This window comes from Musa acuminata, chromosome BXJ1-4, assembly GCF_036884655.1.
Source record: "Musa acuminata AAA Group cultivar baxijiao chromosome BXJ1-4, Cavendish_Baxijiao_AAA, whole genome shotgun sequence".
Lineage (NCBI taxonomy): Eukaryota > Viridiplantae > Streptophyta > Magnoliopsida > Zingiberales > Musaceae > Musa > Musa acuminata.
The window spans coordinates 9,875,409-9,886,236 of NC_088330.1; the positions used below are offsets into that span (position 1 = coordinate 9,875,409).

Sequence of the window (10,828 nt, forward strand, 5' to 3'; positions counted from 1 at the left end):
AACAGGACGAAGCCGCAAGACCCAAAACCGTGGTCTGTCCATCTGCTGATGGTTTTCAGATGAGCAAAACAAACGACGACCCCTGATACCTCCCTCTCCTGACCGAGCCCTTGCCGATCGCACCCATGCCGCTTAGGCCCTCGCCTCCATTGCTGTCGTTGGCCTCAGTGGAGAGGAAGGAGGCGGCCACGACGAGTCTAAGGCTTCCTCTCCTTCCTCCCTCGCATGGCCCCACTGTCCAGTCCCCTACCCAAGCGAGCGATACCATCCATTCCCTCGTCGATCGCACCCACGTCGCCTAGGTAACAACGATCGCAACAAAAAGAAATATTCGAGGAGGACAACACGACGACAATGACAAACGAGGGCGAGGTAGCGGACGAGGGCGCGAGCACGGAAGCATGAGGTGGAGGGTGGAATGAGGGGATAATTTCCTTTTATAAAAATAAAATTCAGCTAAAAGAGGATACGAGAAAATAAAAAAATGGGACTTATATATATATATATATATATATATATATATATATATATATATATATATATATATATAAAATTCCCTATAAACTTCATACCGACATTGGTAAGATATCGGTGTCCCTCCGTTTCCTCTTCCTCTCTCGAGTGCGGCCAACGTCGACGATGGTTGGTGTTCAGCATTTTGGTCGATCAAAGAAACCTAGCACTCGGTCGCTGCCTTTCGCCTCCGCGCCCTCGGCTCCCTGGCTTTCCACCCGCTCCCTCGCCACAGCCGCACTAGCCTCAGGCCGATGTCCCCGCCACCTTGGGTTTGGAGAGGTCTTTGTCCTTTTCGTTGCGGTTATCTCTGTAACCGTTATTATTAAATATTTTATTTAATAATAACGGAACCGTTAAGTTGATCATTCATTTCTTCGTTTATTATCAAAGATTTTATTTAATATTTTTAAAATTTTTTTAATTATAATTCAAATGTTATAAATTTAAATTAATTATTGAACAGTTGATGATAATAAATATTCTTGATAGGAGAACATCTATATAAACAAGGGTTTTGGTCATCGGGCTATCTCTCTCAAGTGTAAAGGATTTTCTATACTATCTAAAGTGAGAGTTCAGAGCCGTCAAAATTAAAAAAGAAACTATTGCTGAAATTCTTGACAACAATGGAGGTACGCAATTTCATTTTCGCATTAGTTTTTCTTGTGTTTCTATTATAATGATTTAGAAACATATTTTAGTACAAAAAATTCTAACAGTGTATCAGAGTCAATTAACCTCTGCTTTGATACGAAAGAGTTCTTATTTTTTATATCATAAATATGACTTAATTTTGGTTTCTTTTTTAAACTTCTTGACATATTTCATGTTAAAAATCATGAGGATTTAACATTTTAAATATTTTTAGTCAATAAAATACTCATATTATGTATGAATATTTGGTTATATTAATTCAAGCTTATGAGTCAATTTTATATGTTTAAAATGTCTAATGACTCATATAATCTTAATTAATTAAGAATTAGTCACAACATCCTTAATTAATTAAAATTACATATAAAGTTAAAAATAAGAATCATATAAATAATTAGACATAATATTATGACTGATTATATTTAATATAAAAATAATTATCTCATATGATCTTTTATTATTTTCAATATAATTAATTAAGATAAAATATCAGATTATTTTCATAATTTACCCATAGGGATTATGAAATGGAGTATAATTTGATAGTTTTATCATAAAAATTATTTGAATATATTTGAATTAAGAATTTAGCTCATAAACAATTTTTATGTCATGAGATTAATCTTTTGACATATTTCACATTGGTAAAATATGCAATATAAACTATTAAGCCTCAAACTGTTAATTTCTCTGATATTCGATGTGATATTTCCGAACTTAGGGGTGATAACTATAAGATATGGAAGGAAACAATTCTCCTCCATTTAGGGTAGATGAATATTGATTATGCTATTAGGAAAGACGAACTACCTATCGTCACTAATACTAGCACTCGAACTGAGGTCACGTTATATGAGCAATGGGAGCGATCTAATTGGCTCAACATGTTGTTTAGCAAGACTAAGATAACTACTGACATATGTGGTTCTATTGACCAGCATGAAAAGATTCGAGATTTGCTACAAATTATCGATGAGCATTTTATCATTTCGAAAAAGGCACTAGCAAGTACCCTAATGATAAAATTCTTATCCCTTAGATTCACTAACATAAAGGGTGTGTGTGAGCAGACAATGTGAATGCGAGATATTGTAGCTTAACTTAAGAAACTCGAGGTTAATATGTCAAAATCTTTCCTGGTGCACTATATTCTAAACACCTTTCCACGTCAATACGAGTCTTTGAAGATTTCATACAACACACATAAGGATAAATGATCAATCAATGAATTAATGATCATATGTGTTCAAGAAGAAGAGAGGCTAGTGATGAAACTGGGTGAGATGGCATTGGTAGTAACAATTCACGGGAAGAATAAAAGCGACAAAAATCAAGCCAATCAGAAAGCTCATCACTATGGAAAAGGTAAAATACCACCCCAAGTTGATATCAAGAAAGAAGCAAAGTGTTTCTTTTGTAAAAGAAAGGGACACATGAAGAAGGAATGCACGAAATTCCAATAATGACTTGAAAAAAAAGGTAAACCAACCTCGTTTGTGTGTTATGAATCTAATATGGTTAATGTTAAAAATAACACCTAGTGAATTGACTCTGGATCAACAATCCATATTGTAAACTCTTTGCAGGGTATGTAAAACCTAAGGAAGCTAGTGGTAAGTGAGCAAAGCATCTTATCAGGTAATAAGATGGACTCACATGTGGAGGCAATTAGAACATGTATTTTAATTTTAAGTAATGTTTTTGTTTTAAAATTAGAAATGATATTTTATGTACCAAGTTTCTCACGAAACTTAATTTGTTTCCAAACTTGTACCAATTAGGTATTCCTTTAATTTTAAAGATACATCATTTTATTTATTATATAAATCTGATTGTGATGGGAAAGATATTTTGTTTGATGGCCTTTATCGTATTTTCTTACAAAATGATGACACTCAAAGTTCAATGTATGTTTACGTTGGCACTAAAAGGTGTAATATTAATGAGGACTCATATATGTTATCACATCAGAGATTAGGACATATCTCTATAGAGAGAATTAAGAGATTAGTTAATGATGAGGGTACTTAGTACTCTTGATTTTACTAATTTAAAGACTTGTGTGGACTGTATTAAGAGTAAGCAGACCAAGAAGTCTAAAAAAGGTGCTAATAGGAGCTCAGACATATTAGAGATCATTCATACTGATATATGTTGTCTAGACATGGACACATATGGTTAGAAATATTTCGTTTTCTTTATAGATGATTACTCACGATATATGTATATCTATTTACTTCATAACAAAAATAAAGCATTGAATGCCTTCAAAGTTTTTAAGACTGAAGTTGAGAACCAATGTGGTAAGCAAATTAAAATTATGAGATCAGATAGATGTAAAGAATATTATGGTAGATATACTAAAAATAGACAAGCATATTGTCCTTTTGCTAAGTTTCTTCAAGAACATGAGATTGTTGCCCAATACATTATGCCTGGTTCTCTAGATCAGAATGGTGTTATGGAAAGAAGAAACCAAACATTATTAGACATGGTGCAGAGTATACTTAGCAACTCCAATCTTCCTAAGTTCTTGTGGACTGAAGCACTAAAGATGACTATGTATATATTAAACCGAGTTCCAACTAAGGTTGTCTTAAAGATACCATTTGAATTATAAAAATGTTGGAAATCGAGTTTGCGACATATGTGCATTAGGGGATGTCCGTCTGAGGTCAGGATATATAATCCACAAGAGAAGAAACTAGACCCGGGGACTATTAGTGGGTATTTCATTGCATATGTCGAAAAGTCAAAATGTTACGGGTTCTATTGTCCATCTTATACAACTAGGATTATGGAATTAAGAAATGCTAAATTTCTTGAGGATGATATGATTAGTAGGAGCGATCAGTTCATGAACATAGTTTCTGCATATGATCATATAGAATCTCAACTTTCCACAAATGATAGATTAATTATAGTTCATAGTACTCCTTAAGTATAAACTAGTGCTGAATAACCAATTATTGAGATTCCACAAGTTGTTGATAGTATTCTAATAGATCAAACAGTTCGAGAATTGTAGTTTGGGAATTACAACAAGCTCTTGAACAACTAGAAGAACCACAAGTTCCTTAGGGAAACATTGGTACAACATTAAGAAGATCTATTAGAAATAAAAGATCAACAATTCCCAGTGATTATGTTGTATATCTACAAGAATCTGACTATAATATTGGAGCAAAAAATGATCCTGAAATCTTTTCACAAGCCATAAGTTACAAAGAATCAAATTTATGGCACGATGTTATGAAAGAAGAGATGAATTCCATGAAGAGAAATTGAGTTTGGGATCTTATAGAATTGCTTAATTTAGCAAAGGCTATTGGTTGCAAATGGATATTTAAAACTAAGAAAGATTCGTTAGGCAACATTAAGAGATACAAGGTAAAACTTGTTACAAAGGGATTTACTTAAAAAGAGGGAATCGATTATACAAAGACGTTTTCTCCTGTATCTAAGAAAGATTCTCTTCATATCATTTTAGCATTAGTCCCCCATTTTGACTTTGAGTTGTAATAAATGGATGTGAAAACGATCTTTCTTAATGGAGATCTAGAGGAAGAAGTTAATATGAAACAACATGAAAGTTTCTCCTCTAGTGTTGATGAACACTTGGTTTGTAAGCTTAAGAAGTCTATATATGGTTTAAAACAAGCCTCCCGCCTATAGTATTTTAAATTCTATAAAGTGATTTTTTCATTCAGATTTGTTAAAAATCTCATGGATTAATGTATATACCAAAAGGTTAGTAGAAGTAAAATATATTTTCTTGTTTTATATGTAGATGATATTTTGCTTGCAACCAACGATAAGGGTTTTGCTACATGAGGTGAAACAATTCCTTTCTAAAATTTTTGACATTAAGGATCTGGGTGAAGCATCTTATGTCATTGGTATTACGATCCATAGAGATAGACCTAGAGGTATTTTAGGTCTATCATAAGAAACCTATATCGATAAACTTTTAGAAAGATTTCATATGAAGGATTATTCATCAAGTGTTGCTCCCATTGTGAAAGGTGATAGGTTCAATTTGAACCAGTGCCCAAAGAACAACCTTGAAAGGGAATAAATGAAAAACATCTCATATGCTTCTGTTGTAGGAAGTCTTATGTATGCTCAAGTCTGTACTAGACTTGATATTGTATTTGTTGTGGGGATGCTACGTCGATATCAGAGTAATCTATGTATGAACCACTAGAGAGCTACAAAGAAAGTGATGAGGTATCTACAAGGAACCAAAGATTACATGATTATGTATAGACATACAAACAATCTGTATATGATTGGTTACTCAGATTTAGACTGCGCTGGTTGTGTTGATTCTCGTAAATCAATATCATGATATATTTTTATGATGGCCGGTGGAGCTATTTCTTGGAGAAGTACCAAGCATACCTTGACTACTACTTCTACCATGGAAGCTGAGTTTATCTCCTGTTTTGATGCTATTTCACATGGTATATGGCTTAAGAGTTTTATTTTTGGGCTTAGAATCATTGATTCTATTTTAGGCCATTAAAAATTTCTTGCAATAATTCAACTATTGTTTTTATGGCTAAAAATAATAAAAGTTGAAGTCAAAGTAAAGAAAATGATCATTAAGCATTTAGTCATAAGAGAACGAGTAAAAGAAAAGAAAGTAGTCATTGAGCATATTAGCACTGAATTGATGATTGCTGATCCTTTGACTAAAGGCATGCCACCTTTGAAATTCAAGGATCATGTAGAGAAAATAAGACTTGGTTACACTTTGTAATTATATTAAAACTCTTATATATATTGTAATATTTTCTCATTTATGTGCATATTAATTTGAGAAAATATATTGGTATTGGACCAAGAATAAACATAAGGTTTATTCATTAAGTAATATTACCATATTAAGATTAAAAAATTAAATACATCGTGATACATGGATGATAATACTCGTTCTTAAAGGACTTATCACTATGATTCATGTATTTGTTTCTTAAGAAAGTTATTCAATAAAGATTAATTTAAATTATTAAGTAAAACATATGGATGAGAATATAATCGTTATTATTAAATATTTTATTTAATAATAATATAACCATTCTCATTAAGTTCATCATTCATTTCTTCATTTATTATGGTTTAAATATTTCGATTTTTCATTTTAAATGTAACCATTATTATTAAAAAAATTATTTAATATCATTAAAATTCTTAATTATAATCCAAACGTTACAAATTTGAATTAATTCTTGAACATTATAAAATTGATGGTAATAAATGTTTTTGATAGGAGAACATCGAGAGTTTTAATAAATTTCAAGGAGTAACTGTTGCTAAAATTCTTGACAACAATATACGTAATTTTATTTTCACATTAATTTTTCTCATGTTTCTATTATAATGATTTAAAAACACGTTGGCACAAAAATTTCTAACAATCTCGAGTTGCAATCCCTTCGTCTTTGGAATCTTATGCTTGGATTCTTTCCTTCAAGCTTGGATTTTATTCGATCGGATTTGCTTTTTCATGTATGGTTCTTTTCAGATTCGTGTGACAAAACCTGTCAAGAAACTGATACATTTGGTTGCTTCCACTAGAAAGGTATAATTTTTCTACACATATTATACTGAGATGGACGAGTTCATTCGTTTCATAGCTTATCGAGTATAGATGAGCAAAGGGAAAAAGATAACCAAGATGTAAGTAAAATCTCCAAATTTAGATCGACTTATAAAAGGTTGATGACATTCATCTCCAACAAGACTCAGCAAAGTTAGTGGTTACCTATCCCATTATGTCATTTTCAGTCGTAAATTATAAGCAGAAAAAAAAAAGGATTGCTTGATTTTTAGGAATATGGATTTATTTTATATGGGTGGCAATTGTTGATCAATGAGTGAAATAAACAAGAGTAAATTGCTGATCACCAACATTTGACATGATATCATGATCCATCTACAATAAAAAAATACTGCATTCTACCAAAATCTCATAAACCAGTAAAACAATACTAACCAAAAGGGTGCAAGCAAATGCCTCTGGAAGTATATGGAATATCACCATGAACAAAAATGTAGTGCAAGTGAACAAACCACGAACAGTGCCTGAACAAAAATGGCCAGAAGTTGTTACTTCTTCTCTTCCTTCTCTGACTCTGCAGCCTTCTTCAGCCTGGCGCCGACCAGGCGCTCGTTCATCCGCTCGACTCGAAGCTTGGCGTATGCCTTGAATGATTTCATCTCGTCTGTGACCTTCACGAGCTCGACCGAGGGCTTCTCATGAACAATGGGCATGTATTGGCCTGTGACCTGAGTAGCAGCTGTGAGTTCTTCCGGAGCAGAATCTCCAGCCTGAAAGAGGGAATGGTGCACCATTAGCATAGGAGTAGTGATCGAATACCAAAATTACAATTACATTTAGCTTGCCTTAAATTTGCGCACACGCCTTGGGAAGATGACGAGCTTAGCCTTATACGTCTTCAACCTCTGGACATTCGCTTGGAGACCCTCGAGTGAGCGATTCTTTCGCCTATGATCCACTGCAATGCCAATTGTTGGAGCAAGTTTCTTAGGAATACCTGCGGCCTGTAATTGCAACAGAAACAATCATTATTCAGAAGTACTATATAATTTTTGTATTAAACAAATTTGGTTGAATATTCATCCGTAAATGTTTTATTGTGTAAAACATGTTCGAGCATATTTTATCAGATCGTTATGACGTGGATCCTAAACCTTAGTTCATGGAGATCAACCTTTATACCATAATGCTTCTCCACACTCAGATAATACCACAGCTTAAGACAGAGATCTAATTGCAAGATTAGTAAAAGAAAATAAAACTAGGCTAAGCATAGAACTAAGTTATTTTTTGAAATCACAAGCCACACAGCTTCAACCAATCCTTCAACAAAGCCCACAGAGAATTTTTCAACCAGTAACCTAATCACCTTAGACAAAACACTCACTCCAATTCTCTAATAAAGTTATCTCAAAGAAAGTAAAATTTCTGCTAAAACATCATTTTTTTCAAAAGCCATTAATACTCATCACTATTCAAATGGAAAAATCGAGAACATTCTGTAGCAAGAGAAGTATAATTATCAAGTTTGCTAAATAAGAAAATTTCTATCAACATACAGTAGCAAGGAATACAAAAATTTTCACCTTGAGTTCCTCAAGAGTAAATCCCCTGCCTGCTCTGGATTTCATGTTGTACTTGAGTGTTTGACATTGAACAATAGGGCATAAAGGTCCAGAAGTTGGGCGTGGGAATATCTTTACAGCTTTCTTCTGTCGTGCTGTTAGTTAGACCCAGATGATAGATTGCACCATCAGTATGATAGAGTCAAATAAAAGAAATAATACACAACTTTTTACTAGCAGAACAAGCAATGACAACAATCCATAATCTCCCAACTATTTAGGGCTGGTGGCCGCATAAATCTCATCGACCACTAAATTAATATAAAAAACAATATCCTTAATTCAAGAGGATTTAAATCTTTACCTGTAGTTTCTAAAAAAATCTTCTTAGGTCTTCTTCTATCTATCCTTGCATCAATAATACTATTGTCTCATTTTAACCACAACATCTATAGGTTGACATAGAACATGATCGTACCGTCTTAGACGATGCTATCATATTTTGTTCTCTATCGATGTTCCATCTAATTGTTTACAAATGAAAACAATTCAAATTTTCTTTTCTGGTAACATCCAAATATCCATTTTAATATTGCCAATTCCAATCCTAAGCCTGAATGAAAAAGATGGAGCATAGTTTAGGCCACTAATAACCAACATAAAATTGTGACAAATCTCATGAACATGGATCTTAAGCACTGAAATATACAAAAACATGCAGGAATCTAAAACCCATATAACTTGGTGATCTATATCTAAGGAGATATGCAAGTATAGATAGGCAGGAAGAATATGTACACACCGATGCGTCTTCTTGTTTTGCGGGCTGGTTGGCTGAACCATGTCTTCACATAGTTCTGCCAGTGCTTCTTGAAGTGCCCATTTGGCACGACATTGTTATGTTTAACCATTGTTCAGCAGCTAAATAACAACACAATCGACAAAAATCAAATTTACAAATCTCCTTCAATAGAACACTGAACAGCATGAGAACTCAGTATACAAACCAAAAATCGAAGTGAAGGTGAAAAATAAACCCTTGTAACGCTTCAAGGGTGACAAAATAACAATAAAAAATTCTCAACTTGACATTAGACTCAAAAGGTGATAGCATAAGTAAAGACAACATAAAAGGGAGGGAAAATATCAATCTCTACAAAAACACGATTTCCTGCCTAACATCGTTATTGTGTATCCATCAAAAAGAGACGTAGACGACTAGCAGAAGGATGAAAACAGGAAATTACGCAACAGAACCTCGATCTATTATCTCAAGCGATTCTCGAACATAAAATAAAATCTAAATGAAGAGAGATTTAGTTAATATTTTGCAGCTGCGATCAGGAAACGGGCCCAACACCATTAAGCATTCACAAAGACACATTTCCAATCTAATGCGATAATAAGGCAAGGATAGGCAAAACACACATACGATTCTCTTCCAACTCAATAGTCCTGACATATATTTATCATCTTACTAGCTTCAAATCAACCTATTAGCTCATCATATGATCTCGTGATACAGCATCACTATATCCCAAACTAAAGCTTCAAATGAAATCAGTATAAGGTCCAAAGTGGTTCCTTTTTTGATGAAGAAGAATGCAACCAGAACGGGGGGAGAGAACCGTAATAAAAACTAAAGGAACAACATAAACAAATGATATCAAAATCATTGAATAAACCATTTAACAGAAGACTTCAAATTAAACTGAAAACGGCAAAAATTTCTTCCTACAGTGAAACCAAAGGATTAACTTAACATTCTGGCACGCATCCATAATTACAGCATCCAAGATCATCTACCTACCAAAAAGCGAATACGATCAAGAAAATTGACGGAGAAGAGATCGATAGAACTCACCAGGGTCGGACACGTCTCAGACTTCGCCTTCGCCGCAGTTGGGTTTGCCGAAGGGCTTTTAACGGGTGATGGTGGGACAAACACTGGCGAGAGGAGTGGGAGGGGACGCAAACCCTAAGTTCGACGGTTGAGATCAGTCCGCAAGTTCACACGTGACAGGATGAGATATTGGATTGGAACTATCTGCACCATCTGAACCATCTGCACAGTCGCAAGTTCGTAAGTTCGTTCGATACGATACGATGTTATATACTGAGCGATACATCGATTGATATACTACCTTATATATATATATATATATAATTCGACGACATCGTCTTTTTTTTCTCCCGGGCGAGATGACATTGTCGATATCATCTCGTATATATATATATATATATATATATATATATATATATATAAATTAATAAATATATATTTATATATAAAGAGATTATATATATTTATATATAAAATATTTTTATAAAAGACAACGTCACTTCATATATATATATATATATATATATATATATATATATATAGAGAGAGAGAGAGAGAGAGAGATGAACATCACTAATTATGGAGGAATGCTTAACAATTTTTTTTAATAGATAAAGATTTTATGAGATATAAATAGTATAACATCACAAAGAAAATTATTAAATTACCACTTTGTACTCCTAT

General features: G+C 33.4%; 1 protein-coding gene across 2 annotated transcripts; it reads right to left on the reverse strand.

Moving 5' to 3' along the window:
- Positions 1 to 7,112: 7,112 nt before the first annotated feature.
- On the reverse strand, positions 7,113 to 10,308 carry LOC135647094 (large ribosomal subunit protein eL13z-like). Of its 2 annotated transcripts, XM_065165681.1 has the most exons (5): positions 10,166 to 10,308; positions 9,104 to 9,222; positions 8,323 to 8,456; positions 7,582 to 7,740; positions 7,113 to 7,506 (listed from the first exon to the last, which is right to left on the reverse strand). In XM_065165681.1, exons 2-5 carry the CDS (start codon positions 9,210 to 9,212, stop codon positions 7,285 to 7,287), a joined length of 624 nt encoding a protein of 207 aa, XP_065021753.1. In that variant the 5' UTR covers positions 9,213 to 9,222; positions 10,166 to 10,308; the 3' UTR covers positions 7,113 to 7,284. The 2 variants fall into 2 exon arrangements, with proteins under 2 accessions (XP_065021753.1, XP_065021754.1); XM_065165682.1 differs by lacking the exon at positions 9,104 to 9,222 and having other exon boundaries at positions 10,166 to 10,245.
- Between the last annotated feature and the right edge of the window lie 520 nt (positions 10,309 to 10,828).

What these genes read in the sequence shown, in the direction of transcription:
- LOC135647094 (XM_065165681.1), bottom strand. Translation starts at nt 9,212, where the DNA reads ATGGTTAAACATAACAATGTCGTGCCAAATGGGCACTTCAAGAAGCAC. An exon ending in CAAAACAAGAAGACGCATCG is followed by an intron (nt 8,457 to 9,103) that starts GTGTGTACATAT and finishes TCTAACTAACAG; the next exon opens with CACGACAGAAGAAAGCTGTA. An exon ending in TTACTCTTGAGGAACTCAAG is followed by an intron (nt 7,741 to 8,322) that starts GTGAAAATTTTT and finishes TTGCAATTACAG; the next exon opens with GCCGCAGGTATTCCTAAGAA.